Consider the following 14,646-nt stretch of genomic DNA (forward strand, 5'->3'; position numbering starts at 1 on the left):
AGAAGCATAATTACTAAAAGAAGAACGCAGAAATATTCAGAGCTTCTGGAAATTGCTAACAGCCACAAGAAGCTACCAAAAAAAAAAATAACCAAAACACAGCTGAAGTCACCAGATAAGTCACAATGGTTGCAAATTTTCTTCTTTCAGCAGTGATTGATATGAAAGACAGTATGATACTGGCTGTTTTTTTACTCACAATGGCAAAATTGTGCGACTTAATTAAGAATTAATTAACAAGCCAGAGCAACTATGAGTAGCTACAGTTTTATGACTGTTGGGGAGAGACTATTTCAAAAGTGTATTCTACTCTAAATTTCTCTGAACAACTGAAGCAACAGACGTAGAAATTTCAAGAGTCTTAAAAACAGGCTTTGAGCTTAAAGTGAACATATACTGTTCATAAATTATGTTCAACATTAGGGTCCAAGGTATAAAAATCTGTTGATTGATAGGCGATTGCATTCACACAGCCTGCAGAATCTTGTGAATTTGTGCAACTTATAGATGATCTAATTAAAAACAGGGTTGTATTAGGCATAAGAGACTTCCCAATGACATTACATCTACTGAAATAGGAGAAACATACTCTCAAGAAAGCAATTGACATGTGCTATAAAACTCTGGTGTATATCAGCACCTAGACCATATTCATGGCAAAACAGACCAAACTTTCCAGTCTGCTGATAGACATTCCAGGTTAAGAGGGCAGAAAGATTATGGACAATGGGCAGAGTGCAAATGCTGCCGACGTCATCCCACACAAAAAAAAAGACAGGTCCAGTTTAGGAAAATTCACTACAGGAAGCCAAATCATCTTGCACATGTTTGGTCAGAAGGAAGCATAAAATGCAGGCATAGATGGCCACTGAAGAGATGTCAGGCAAAGATACTAATGGATCAGTCTACAGCATACAATAGATTATGTATCACTTATCAACACGAGGTGAACCAGTTTGTCACTATTGAAATGACAACTGTAGAAGACAACATCAAGTCAACATAAAATGTGTCAAAAAGACATCAGCATATCATGGAATATCATAATCTTCATACAGCTCAGAGGTTGGTCCGTAAATGGAACCCTCAAAGTAAGCTACATGATGGCATATTACTTAAAAATGACAACAAATTACTGTGAGAGCCCAGTGCATGACAAGATCAAAACCTGAAGTTCCAGATCAGAGACAGCAAGCAAAAAACATTTATCTCAGCCAGAACAAGTCTAAAATTTGTACTAATGGCTTTCAACATGCACACTAAACTACTGAAAGCAGAACAGACCCTGGAGGAATACGATATTCTGTTTATGTCGTCTTTCTGGAGAATATTATCTCAAAGTGGATGGGTAAGAGACCAATCCAGCACCCACTAATGAAGGTTCTCGCTGTCCTTGAGGCCAGCCTGAAAGACAAGGTAAAAGAGCTGGGAAGGAAGGAAATAATAAAAATGTGACAACTCCGACCGTATGGATTAGCAGCATGGCAACAGTGAAACAACCGAGATAGTGGAGTGTATGTATTGTTAAATCATCGAACTAAAACTCTGAAGACATCTTAGCTTTGAAAGAAATTTTCCAGAACTTGCAAGCCCTGGATGCAAAGGCTGGTTACTGGCAAGTGGAGCTGGATGAAAGTAGCAGTTTTTCCAATTACATTATAGATGCTGTTCAGGAGATACAGTTTGAAGTGTATGCCATTTAGCATGTCTTTGTTCCAGAGGAATATTAACACAGACAGCATGACATAGTTAGTAACCTCAGAATGGAACCTATAATGGATGATATGCTAGTTAAAAGAAGATGAAGAAACCACTGCTGACTACGATCAAAATCTAGTGTGGCTGCTAGATACAGCTCACCAGATGAACTAGAAGCCAGACAAGGGAAAAAAAAAATTGGAATTAAAAATGTCCAAAACAAAGTAGATTAGCAATGTGTAGACAGAAATGCTTTTCACTTAAATCACAATAAAAATGTTAGTTACATACATCAAAATATTAAATAGCAGAACGGTGTCAGGTGAATAACTGAAAAATACAAACTCTATTACTGGTGCAGCAGATATACATACCAGACAATCAAATTTTTCCCTTGGACAGACAAACAAGCGCCCATTCACATTTGGCATTGTAAAAACCGAAACTTCATTTGGCTTCAGCACCACTTTTTCTGGGGGAAAAATAGAAGGGAAATTCAGTGAGTTGATCCCTACCCATACAATGCAATCTTGCTTTGATTGAAAAATAATTAGGTGCCATAGATATTGATGGTCAAACTCAGGGCTGTAGAATAAGGATCAACTGTTCACAACCGGTAACAATATGTTCCTGAACTTTGTTGCTCTACAATAGTGAATAGCGAAAATGACTTCTCCACCAAAAAGGGATAATACAAAATAAAATTGATGAAATACTATTCAAAAATCAGTATTAGGCACTTTGTAGTTGGCTTGACAGTGGAATTGACAGACCCCTAGCAGTAAGCTGTCCTCTTGGCCTATTAAGGCAATATGCCAGACATGGGCCCAACCAGGAGACAAAAATATATTTTTAAGATTAACAGTATCTCTAAATATTGGAAAATGATTTGAATAAAGATTATATTTGCAAATGGTAATTGAAGAATTGTAGGAAGAGACAAAGATAAACAAACAGTGTAGCAGAAATTAGAACCACAGCAAGTAATAATGGTAAAACTCTACTCTCGATCATTAGCAAAGTAATGAAGAGGATTGTTGATAGTGTTATCAAGCGGTACTTGCAAAGAAAGAAGCTGTTCACTGATGCTCAGTTGGGTTCTGCAAGGCCAATTGGCTCTTGACCACACCACAGTTTTGGTCCTAACATGGAGCAAAGAGCTGAACTTGAGATGAGGAGCATGTGGCTGCCCTTGACATCAAGACTACATTTGACCAAGTGTGGCATCAAGGAGTTCCAGCAAAATTGGAGTCAATGGGAATTAGGAACAAATGCTCCACTGGTTGGAATCATAACCAGCACAAAAGGAAGCTGGCTGTGGTTGTTGGAAGTCAATCATTATAACCCCAGAACATCACTGCAAGAGTTCTTCAGGGTAGTGTCCTAGGCCTAGGCACTTGCAGTTGCTTCATCAGTGACCGTTGTTCCATCATGAGATCAGAAGTGAAGATGTTTGCTGATGAACTGTACGACATTTAAACCATTTATTGAAGCATTTTTTGACATTGAAGCATCCGGTGTTCAAACACCACAAGACCTGGACTTGGTCTGGTAAAGGTCAATCAGCATTCATGCTACACAAGTGCACGACAGTGACCATCTCTCACAAAATCAAGGTTTCGCTGCAAACTAGATGTTAAATTATTTGCTTTATAGAATGATCAGCATTTCACATACTTTTGTGTAGATACATATAAAAATATAACAAAAATACTTTGTTTTACATTGCAGACAGCAATAAGTACCTCCAGCTGAGCTCATTTGCACAAGAATTAGGTCTTCTGTTGATCCAAGCTTATCTTTTACAGCACTGATGACCTCTGTTACGGAAGCTGCCACACGCACACGGATTGTGGTGTAAGTATGATCAATGCAGTAAACCTTAAAGAGTACTAGAAAAATACACAACAGCTTTGAGGTTACAAGGAACATAAACTGACAACTTAAAAACAGAACTTTGTTCTGTCCAGAACAGTTTGTGTTTTTGATGTTGATCACTCAAAGGATCAACATTACAATCATACTATTTCATTAAATTTGAAAAATGAGATTTCACCACTTTCTTTAATCCTTTGTTTCCTTCCACTTTTGCAGCAGTGGCTTAGCCTGGGGCATATTCTCTCTGCACATTTTCTGTGCCAGTACTAACAGGGAGTACCAACAGGCTACTTCACTGTCCTCTATACCATGACTGAAGGTGTTCACAGTTTTCTCACATGGAATTCTGAATTTTGATTTGGATTGGAAGGTTAAGCAAAATAACAGGGGAAATTGAAGATGCCATTTTAATATTGAGCAGGCTGAGAAATGATCAAAAAAAGAGAAAAGGACTAATTCAGAGATCTTCCTGTCACTTAAGATTTGCTGTGTTTTTAAAACATCAAGCCGCTGGAGAATGATTTTAAAAAAATATGAACACCGCACCCACCACCACCCCCCCACCCCCACCCCCAACCCCCGAAAAAAAAAATTCTTCAAGCCCACTGGAACTGAAATCAGGTACAGAGCTCCTGCTTTATGTGATTTTAATGTAATGATTGAACTAGATGTTAAGTGACCAAAGAATCACGAACAGTGTTGTGGACCACAGCATAATAGCAAGAGCAAGCAACATGATTTTGTTTTCTACCCACAGCAGTTCTAGGTGAGATTATATTTTGTAATAATTTTTTATGCAGTACCAAAAAGAGACTGTCAAAATTTATCTTCCCTACCACTAGAGTGAACGTTTACCATGAATTTAATAGATTCTTTTTATTTTTCACAACATTAAGAAGACAGGGATTTCAAAATTTTTACTGCAATAATCCATAAAACTTTTTTTTCTAAGGACCACAAATGCTTGTTTTAATAAAATCTACCTTCCCTCCAATCCAAAACCATTCTTTGAAGACCATTTCCTTTCTAGAACAAACCTAAAATGTATAGTGTTGTGGTCGCCAGGACCAACCACTCTTATTCAAGTGCACAAAAGGCAGCTGGCTTGAAGATGTAGTAAAGGAGTTGTTTTTCCATCACTAGTTCTGAAAGTACTGCAGCACAACTGTGTGAACAGCTGTAAAGTGCACTGGTGCACAAGATGCTATGGACCGCTCACTGTATTGATCACATCTTCAGTTATATTGACTCGTCAAACCACCAGGAACAGATGTGGAAAACAGAGTGTGGTACTGGTCAAGTAAAATCCATCAACACTTAAATCAGCTCACATTGTGGAGTTGGCAGCGGTGGGGTAAGTTTCTCGTGCATACTTGCAGACTCCTTCAGTGGTGGTGCCCATACCTCTGGACCATAACATGTGGTTTCAAGTCCAACTAGTCTGTCATAACTTGTCCAGATTGTTCAAACTTAATTTGCACCTCCCGTTACATCCTGAAATGTACTCCTTTAGTTTTATGCAAACAATACTCTATATTGCAGGTAAATCAAAAAAAGAAGGAAATGGAAACTTTAGCTGGACTTTTGAAACTTACGTACTCCTACTTGATAATGACAACAGATCCAGACCCCAGTGCAGAACTGCAACGCTATATTGACATTCCTGCTTTAAGTATAACCAACCTAACAGAGGGCCATTGGACAAAGGTGTCAGCAGGCCATGCATTTTCCTGGATGGGCAGTCAAAAGTGTGAAAGGCAGCTTTGCTCTCCAGTGTGACTTTGCAAAAAGGTTGGATACTCTCCCTAAAAGGCATAAATGATCATCGTGCCTAACCTACATGAACATGAACAAGTATACAACAAACACCAATACATAAACTCCAATAACAGTTAGTCTTGAGGAGATTAAGGACAAATTCTATGAGGATTTGGACACAGCTATTGAAAATACTCCACTCGAGGTCAAGATCATTCTGATAGATGACGTCAGTCAGAGGTAATGATCAAGTTTGGGATGGTCTGCTGGGAAATCAAGAAGCAGAATCCGGTGAAGCTCCTGTCAACAGGAAGTGGGGTGGGCAGGAACACCTGATTGCATGGAAGGCAAACATTCAACGTCCCAGCTTTAGATTAAGTCAGCTTGTGGTTCATACAAATGTACAAAACAGGAGCAGGAGTAGACCATTTGACTCCTTGAGCCTGCTTGCCATTCAGTAAGATCATGGCTGATCTGTTCACGTTTCAAATTCCACATTCCCAACTATCCCTAGTAACTTCTGAATCCCTGCCGAACATGAAGTTATTACATTCTGAAGAAGGAAGGGTCACTAGACTTAAAACATTAACCGTTTTTGCTCCACAGATGCTGCCAGACCGGCTTAGTTTATTTTTCCACAGTTTTGGTTTTACTAAAGAAGCTAACTACCTCAGTTTTAATAAAAATATACAACAGCCCCACCTCCAGAGTGTTCCAAAGTCACACAACACAAAATATTTCTCATCTGTCCTGAAAGAGTGACACCTAATTTCAAAAACACAGTTCTGTACTCGCTCTCAGATGAAAATATCCTTTTCACATTGAACTTGTCAAGGACATGAAGGATCTTGTACACTTCAATCAATTCATCCTCATTTTTATTTTTATTTTTCTAATCAACCTGTTTGGAGATGTTATTACACATCCCAATCCACGGGCAGGGACATTACCACCGTGTCACAAGAGGCCCCCCTTCCCTCACTCCTTTAAACTTCAATAGAAATAAACCCCACCTGGCCACCCTGTCCTTATATGTAAACTCAATCAATCCTGGTATCAATCTAGTAAACTTCTGAGCAACCTCCAATGTATTTACCTAATTTCTTAAATAGGGACGAAACTGCACACAGTATTCAAGATGTGGTCTCAGTGCACGGTGTAAATGAAGCATAACATCCTCATTTTTAGATTTAATTCCTCCTGTAATAACAGATGGCATCTCAATAGTCTTCATGCCTATGTGCTGCAGCCGTATGCTAACTTCTTGTGATTCAAGTACCAGAACATCTGAATCCCTCTGTACTGTGGAATTCTGCATTATTCCCCATTTCAGTATTATGGTGCTTTTTAAAATGTTTCCTGACAAAATGAAAAACTTCACATTTTCCAACATTATATTCCTTTTGCCAGACTTTTGCCCACTGACTCAACCCATTTACAATTTCCTACGTCTCCTTCATAACACTTTCCTACCTTTGCGTGAAGTATGAATTTAGCTACATGTCTTTGCTCCCCTCATCTAAGTCACTGATGTAAATTGTAAATGGTTGAGGCCCAGCATTTCTCCCTGTGAGACTTAACTGGTCACATCCTGCTAATCAAACAAAGACCCATTTATGCACCCTCTGACAGCCAACCAATCTTCAGTTCATGCTATGTTACCCTCTACATCATGAGTTTTTATTTTCTCCAAAAGCTTTGATGAGGCATCTTATCAAGTACCAAGTGTAACAGATCTACAGGTTCGCCTTCATCCACAGTGCATTACTGCTTCAAAGAACTCCAATAAATTGGTTAAACATAATTTCCCTTTGTTGAAACCATGCTGACTCTTCTTGATCACCTTGAATTTTTAAAGTTTGCAGTTGTAACCTTTTTAGTGATCAATTCTAACATTTGCCCATGACAGATGTCAAGCTAACTGGTGTTTGTATTTGTTTATTCCATTTACCGTTTCCTTATTATATACTGTTAAGCTCCCATTATCACATTGTAAAGGACCAACACCATCTTTACTTACTTCTTTCTCTATTAAATACACATAGAAACTCTTGCTATCTGTTTTTACATCCCTAGCTGACTTCCCCTTATACTCCAAATTCTTCCTCCTGATAAACCTTTTAGTCATTCTATGCCATTCTTTATATTCTGACCAGTCATTCATCTTTCAGTTATATTTACTTTCCTGAAGTTTGATGCTTTCTTTAACTTCTTTAGTTAACCATTGATGGTGGGTCCCTTCTTTATGTTAATATAAGTGGGAATATGTTGATTCTGAGTAACCTGAAATAACCTCTTAAATGACTGCCACTGTGTTCCTACTAATTTATTCCCTACCAGATTATGCCAGTTCACTTTAAGTGCCGATGCCCACTTGGTCATTATTTGAAATATTAGTCTTAGACTTCTCCCTTTCAACCTGGATGGAAAATTCAATTGTATTGTGGTTGCTACTACCTTTAGTCTGAGGTTCTTAATTAATCTTTAACATTACGTAATACAAAGTCTAATAACAACCTGATGTCTGGTCAGTTCCAAAACTTGTTGTAAGAAAATCCCAAAAACATTCTTTGCACTCCTCATCCAGGCTACTTCTGCTAATCAGATTTTCCAGTCACTCTGATTATTGTCGTCCTCTACCATATGCACCTAATACTCCTCCTTGCATACTTTGTCGCATATTGTGGTTTACTGAGGCAGGCCAGAGCAGGTTCACTCAGCTGTTACTGGTGAGGAGGGACTATCTTATGAGGAGGGATTGAGTAGGTTGTGCCTGTACCCATTGGAGTTAAGAATGATAGGAGACCTCATTGAAACATACAAGATTCTTAAGGGACTTGACAGGGTAGGTGAGGAAAGGTTGTTTCCTCTGGTGGGAGAGGACATCACAATAAGGCGTTGCCCATTTAAGTCAGAGATGAGGAGGAATTTCTAAGAGGTTTGTCTAAATCCATGGCATTGTTTGCCACAAAGGGCTATAGTTGTTGGGTTGTTAAGTGTATTCAAGGTGGAGACCGACAGATTTTTAATCAGTTTGGAATCAAGGATATGGGAAAAGGCAGGAAAGTGGAATTACAGATGATCAGATCTGCCATGATCTCATTGAATGTTGGAGCAGAATGGCTTCTGCTCCTACATCTTGTGGTTTTTGATATACTGGGTGTTTCTACATTTGATGCTTTGCCTCCAGTATTCAGTGAAAAACCCTCTCTACCTCCCTAGACATGCAGTTTGCAACACTGGCCCCACATGATTCAGGTGTGGTACAGATCCCACATTCCCTGGTTCTGGTGCCAATAGCCCCCACCCAGAACCCACTTCTCTCACACCAGTCTCTGAAACGTGCATTAATCTCTCCAACTTTATGTGCCATATGGCCATTTGAAAGCAGCTGAGATAATAATTCAGAGATTATATCTTTTAAGGTTCTGCTTTTCTAATTTAGTGCCTAGATTGTCATAGTCTGTATGCAGAACCTCTTTCCTAGTTCTACCAAGTCATTGGTACCTATTGATCATGACCACTGGATTCTTCCCCTCCCATTTCCATAGAGACTGCAGAAGGTATGAGGCAAACTTTCAAAAACATTTGTTGTGTACAAGACTGTGGTATTATTGTCCAATATGCAGGTAGGTGCTACATACATATTAGATATGGATGGCCTACTCTAGTCATTTCAAGTAGGATAGGTTCCACACAAGATGCAGAATGTCATGAACATCAAATAGATAAGGTGCCCAATACGGAGTTACTTCAAAGAGCAGAAGTGTCTGGAATTGAGATACTCATAATAACAATACTCATATCAGAATAAAAGCAAACCACTGCAGATACTGGAATCTGAAACAAACCCAATGCTGCAGAAACTCAGCAGGTCTGGAGGTGTCTGCAGAGAGAGAAACAGTTAATACTGAGTCTGGTGTGACTCTACATTAGAATCGTTTCTGAATGGTTTGAATTTCACCTTGATTTTGAAATTAAAGAAATGTGGCATGTCCACTACAGGCTGGGAGAAAGACACACAACAAAGAGCTGTGGAGCAATATCAAATAATCTCGAACAGCATAGAATACAGGCAATTACAGGACAAAAGGTAAGCTTGAAAGACTGGACAGTCCCAACAAGATCAGACAACTTATCCCTGGCCATACTGTGAAAAGCCATGCACATCTGCAATTAAATTCTACAACCAGGTTAGAATGCACAGCAGTTGGCTCCATACTCACAAGAAATGGGCATCTTTGGAAACAAAAAGGAAACTATCAACAAAAAGAATGTCTACTGACACCCCCAAAGCACTCTGACTAAAGTACGTGCAAAATGCGCACATGCAGTATCCCTGGCAGTACTGCCAGTTATGTCATTCAGTCATATTTGTCATTTTTATTGTGTTTATTTGGACACTTTTTTTAAAACTGGCAAAGCGTGCATGTGCAGAAGTTTCCATTTGCGCAATGTAAATCCTTTAGGAGTGTCAGAAGACAAAGCCAATGGCAAATGGTTTGAACAGTAGAAATAATTATCCTTCCCCCAAGATTTAAAGACACAGCACACAAGCACCCACTTTAACCACCCACAATCCCCGTCAGAAGACGATGTGTGTGCACCATGTGAAGGTATGTGACGCCACACCTTCATCAGTGCTAATAAAAACAGCAGTACTTTGAACTTACTTTCATCCATACTTCTTATTGGTTGTCTCTTTTGGAGCCTATCCTCACCAATGCTGAACTGACGCAAAATAACTTTGTGCTGCAGATTAAAAGGAAAAATTGGCTTTATTTTTGTTGGTGTTAAAGAGTTAAAATATTTACCAATCCAACAATACACAATATTACCGAGTGATATTCCACTAATTTAATCACAGCTGAAAATGTGAATCACTTGCTAAGATATTTGTATATAAATTCAGTTACATTTTATAAATGTAGTTAAACCTTCAGAACAGCTACTTTAATGTTCACAAGTAAGTTATAATTGATCTTCAGTACATCTAAAAAGGATTTAATCAAAAACTTTACGAAGTTAAATAACGGTTTCAAATTTTAGACTTTATTGTTGGTACCTTTTTCTGTGATGACTTTCCATTTCCATCTTCTGAGCTACATAATGAAAGCACAATGTTAGTTGATACCCTACAATGTAGACAAAGATGGAGGTGGTTATTAATGTGTAAGAAAATGTCTCTAATTTGATATTGATGCCATTAAAATGTGCTCATCAACAGTACTCATGCCAAGAATGATTCCTCTACAGAGGAAGGAGTCAAAGTTAGCTCCAATACATCACCTGCTGGCTGGTTCCAATCAGAATCGTCCAACATTTGGAACCATGTCAACTAACGTCAAACATTCCGAGAGAAACCAGGGAGTAGGTACCAGAGGCACTAGAATCCACACATGCATATCCATGGAAAGGGGGTGAATTTTTGGAGGACTAAAGAAGTAGGAATACAACAATTTCATGTTTCAGTCAGCATGCCAGCTTATCAGTACATTCCCACCTCCAGCCTAATTTCAGAGGTGGGGAGGGTGTCAAAGCCATCTTCCTGTCAGGTGAGGGTAGCCAATTAAAGTGCCTGTTTGACTCAAGTCGTTGCAGTCTCACCTTTGAGTCACAAAGTACCAGTTTCAATTCCCACTCCAGAGCTCAAGTACAAAAAGTAAAATCAAGGCTGACACTCCAGTGCAGTACTGAGAGAGTGCTGCACTTTTGGAAGGATTGTCTTTAAACTCAGGTACATGTAAAAAGATCCTTTGCTACTATTTTGAAGAGAAGAGGAGTTGTCCTTTAAGTCCTGGCCAAATTTTTTCCTCAATCATCATAAAAACAGATCCCTGGTTATTTTCACATTGTCGTCTGTATGAACATATGAAATAGGCACAGAAATAGACCCTTGAACTTTCATGGCCATTCAATAAGATCATGGCTGTTCTGTGTGTTTTGAATTCCACATTCCCATCTACCCTTTGCCTAAATAGAATCTATACAACTCTACCTTAAAAATATCCTATGAACCCACCACCTGCTGACACACTTTCAAAGTTCTACAATCCTTGGAGAGAAGAGCAAAGCGTTCTCATCTCTGTCCTGAAAGGCTGACCATTAATTTTAAAGCAGTGCTCCCTAGTTCTGGACTCATCCATGGGAGGAAACGTGTTCTCCATGTCTACCCCATGAAGACCATTCTGGATCTTATTTTAATCAAGTCACTATTTACTCTTCTATACTCCAGTTTGAACAAGCCTCTCCTCATGTGACAGCTGAGAGAGAGTTTACTACACTCAAATTGGTTGCTGCATTTACTATTTTATGTAAGTGCTTTAATTGGCCAGCATTCAAGCATAGTGCTTTACAAAAAGAGATTTGCATTTATAATTTCTATTGAGTGCATTAATCAGACAGCACCTCCCAAATTTGTGACCTTTACCATCCAGAAGGACAAGGGCAGTAGATATGTGGAACCACTACCTGCCAGTTGCCTCCATACACATACCTATATTGTCATGAACTGGATGAAACAGCTGGCTCAACACCACCTTCAAGGGTATTTAGGGATGGGCAAAAATTCTGGCCCAGCCAAATAAAGGAAAAAAGATGTGGTCCATATTTTTCAGAGAGCAAGCAATCTGTAGAGGTGGCCACATGACAAGAGGCCAGGGAGTTAGTAATGCCTTATTTCATTCCTTGTCCTCTCCAAACTCTGAAATCATTGATAATGGTACCTTCTCATTCTCCCATCTACATTGCAGTGCCAAGTACCTATTGGAGGCAACCTCCTCAAAAACCTCTGTGATCCACCAATGGCATTTCCCCACACACAGAATATTACAGAGGTGGCACGGTGGCTCAGTGGTTAGCACTGCTGCCTCACAGCACCAGGGACCCAGGTTTGATTCCACCCTTGGGTGACTGTGTGGAGTTTGCACATTCTCCCTATGTTTACGTGGGTTTGCTCTGGTTACGTCCCCCAGTCCAAAGGTGTGCAGGCCAGGTGTATTGGCCATGCTAAATTGCCTGTAGTGTTCAGGGATGTGTAGATTAGGTGGTTATAAGGGGATGGTGTGGGTGGGATGCTCCGAGGGTCGGTGTGGACTTGTTGGGCTGAAGGGCCTGTTTCCATACTGTAGGAATTCTGTGATCTATGATTGCAAAAATCAGACAAAAAAACTGGATTTTATAAAAAAGGTCATGTAACCAAACTTATTGGGTGCTTGAGCTAATAACAGCAATGTTGTAGGTTGGTACGTGTGGTCTTTCAGAAGGTCCCTAAGAAGGTACCACATTTGTTGATTGGGTAACAAAGAATGTATGAAAAGATGGACAAAACCAGAAAAAAATAAGGAATAAACGTTTTGGGAAAATTCTCAAACCCGCAGACAGTGGCCACCACTTTGGCTGTGGTTCACCATACACTGCACAGAAAAGATTTGGATGTAGGATTGCAGGGATGATGCTGAGATTTCAAGCGGATCCCAATTACTGTGCGGCTGTATCTAATAGCATGATTGCAACAAAACAGAGGCACAAACATGCTAAAGATGATAGAATACTAGATGAAACTCCTTCTGGCAAAAACATGCAATGTGGATACATTGAGAGAAAAAATGAGTCACTTGTTCTTTGAAAGGTTAGAAATTTAAAAGGAGGGAAATTCAGATCTATACAGCTGTTGGATTGGCATAACAGAAGCCCAGCACCAACCTGGAGCTGCATGTTGCAATGCACACCATGTTGCGAGGGGCACTTCCTTTCTAAGACCACTTCTCCTCTAAATGCCGAAAGCAGACGAATTGATATCATCACCACACAGCTGATATAACACCCAACTTCCAAGTTCAGACCTGCCTGTTGATTAATTTGCTTGTCACTCAATATAAATCAAGTATTCAGCTGCAAGAGAATTCCAACTGGAATTAAGTCTTCCTGACAGGAAAGAACTGGCTTAAGGCGACATTATTAAACTGGTTATTTACTGTTGAAATCAGTACTTCTGCTCCACAAAAGGAGGATCAAACAATAAAATTAGGCATTACACGGCCAAAGCTGAAATAAAGAACTGTGCACAGCCAAGGCAAGGCCAATGCTTTATCCTCAGTTGGAAGCAGTGAGTAAAGAATTGGATAGATTAGAAAGAATGGGTGCAATTAAGAAAGTCAATGTCTGCACCAATTGTGGTGGTTGAAGAAGCAAACAGGTCCATTTAGTTTTGTGCAGATCACAAGCATAATGTAATTTCAAGCATGAACTTTTCTAAAAACAAAACAGATGTAGGTGTCACTGGCTAGGCCAGCATTTATTGCCCATCTGCAATTACCCTGAAGAAGCTGGTGGCGAGTTGTCTTGAAGCGCTGCAGTCCTTGAGAGTGTAGCCGCATGCACAGTGCTGTTGTGGGGAGGAGGTGGCAGTTCCATGACTTTGACTCCCATGACAGTGAAGGCAAGGAGATGTGGTTCTAAGTCAGGATAGTGTGGGGCTTGGAGAGGAAGTTTCCATATACTTGCTGCCTTTTGTCTTTCTAGGTGGTTGAGGTCGCAGAGTCAGGATTTAGAAGAGTGAAGAAAATTCCGACGCATGATGTTGTTTTGATCCACTGTGATCCCAAGAAAAAAAAAGCTTGGTTTTAGTGTTTTAGGTGTGGTAGTATGTCACATAATGGAAGATAGTGTGAGGAAGCCTGTGGCATAACATATACTTCATGTTTTGTGAAATCCAAACAAAGATCTCAGAGATAGCAAGAACTGCAGATGCTGGAGTCAGAGATAACAGTACGGAACTCCTTTCCCCAGCCCCATACATCCTCTAGTTATTTATCCCTTCCCCCACCCCATTTCTGAAGAAGCATCCAACCCGAAGCTCCTCAGATGCTGCCTGGCCTGCTGTGTTCTTCCAGCTCTATACTGTGTTATCTATATTAGTGGTCATGGTGTTACAAAGGTTCAGAAAAACCTGTACTGTAGGAAATCCAATCTGTTAACTGACCACAAAGCTCTTGCAACTAGGTTTTTTTCTTTGAACCAAATATCATTCCTAATGGCAGCATGGCTCTAAAGATTGGGGTTTGATTTTCATGGCTCATCATTACAATATTATATATCAGAAGTCAGTCTATATTAAAATGGACATTCTTTTAATGTTTCTTGTGATGACTGATTCATTCGTGGCAACTCAGTTACTTGCAAAACTTGAATGGCTGACCTAAACAGCATGGCGATAAGGAACTACATGGGTCTTTCACACAATGTATTGAATGGAGTGCAAATCAAAGCTAATTCCTTTGCTTTATGAGGTATTTCCATCAAAGTTGAGAG

The 14,646-nt window shown here is 39.6% G+C and overlaps 1 protein-coding gene across 3 annotated transcripts in view; it reads right to left on the reverse strand.

Moving 5' to 3' along the window:
- rapgef4a (Rap guanine nucleotide exchange factor 4a) overlaps positions 1 to 14,646 on the reverse strand; it is a 112,286-nt gene that overhangs the window by 37,814 nt on the left and 59,826 nt on the right. For all 3 annotated transcript variants that reach the window (XM_048599410.1, XM_048599411.1, XM_048599409.1), the window contains 4 exons: positions 10,400 to 10,436; positions 10,008 to 10,086; positions 3,444 to 3,590; positions 2,073 to 2,170 (listed from right to left, as the gene is read on the reverse strand). In XM_048599410.1, coding sequence (XP_048455367.1) covers positions 2,073 to 2,170; positions 3,444 to 3,590; positions 10,008 to 10,086; positions 10,400 to 10,436 — 361 coding nt within the window. The remainder of the gene's footprint in view (positions 1 to 2,072; positions 2,171 to 3,443; positions 3,591 to 10,007; positions 10,087 to 10,399; positions 10,437 to 14,646) is intronic.

Source organism: Rhincodon typus, chromosome 7 (assembly GCF_021869965.1).
Source record: "Rhincodon typus isolate 14 chromosome 7, sRhiTyp1.1, whole genome shotgun sequence".
Classification (NCBI taxonomy): domain Eukaryota; kingdom Metazoa; phylum Chordata; class Chondrichthyes; order Orectolobiformes; family Rhincodontidae; genus Rhincodon; species Rhincodon typus.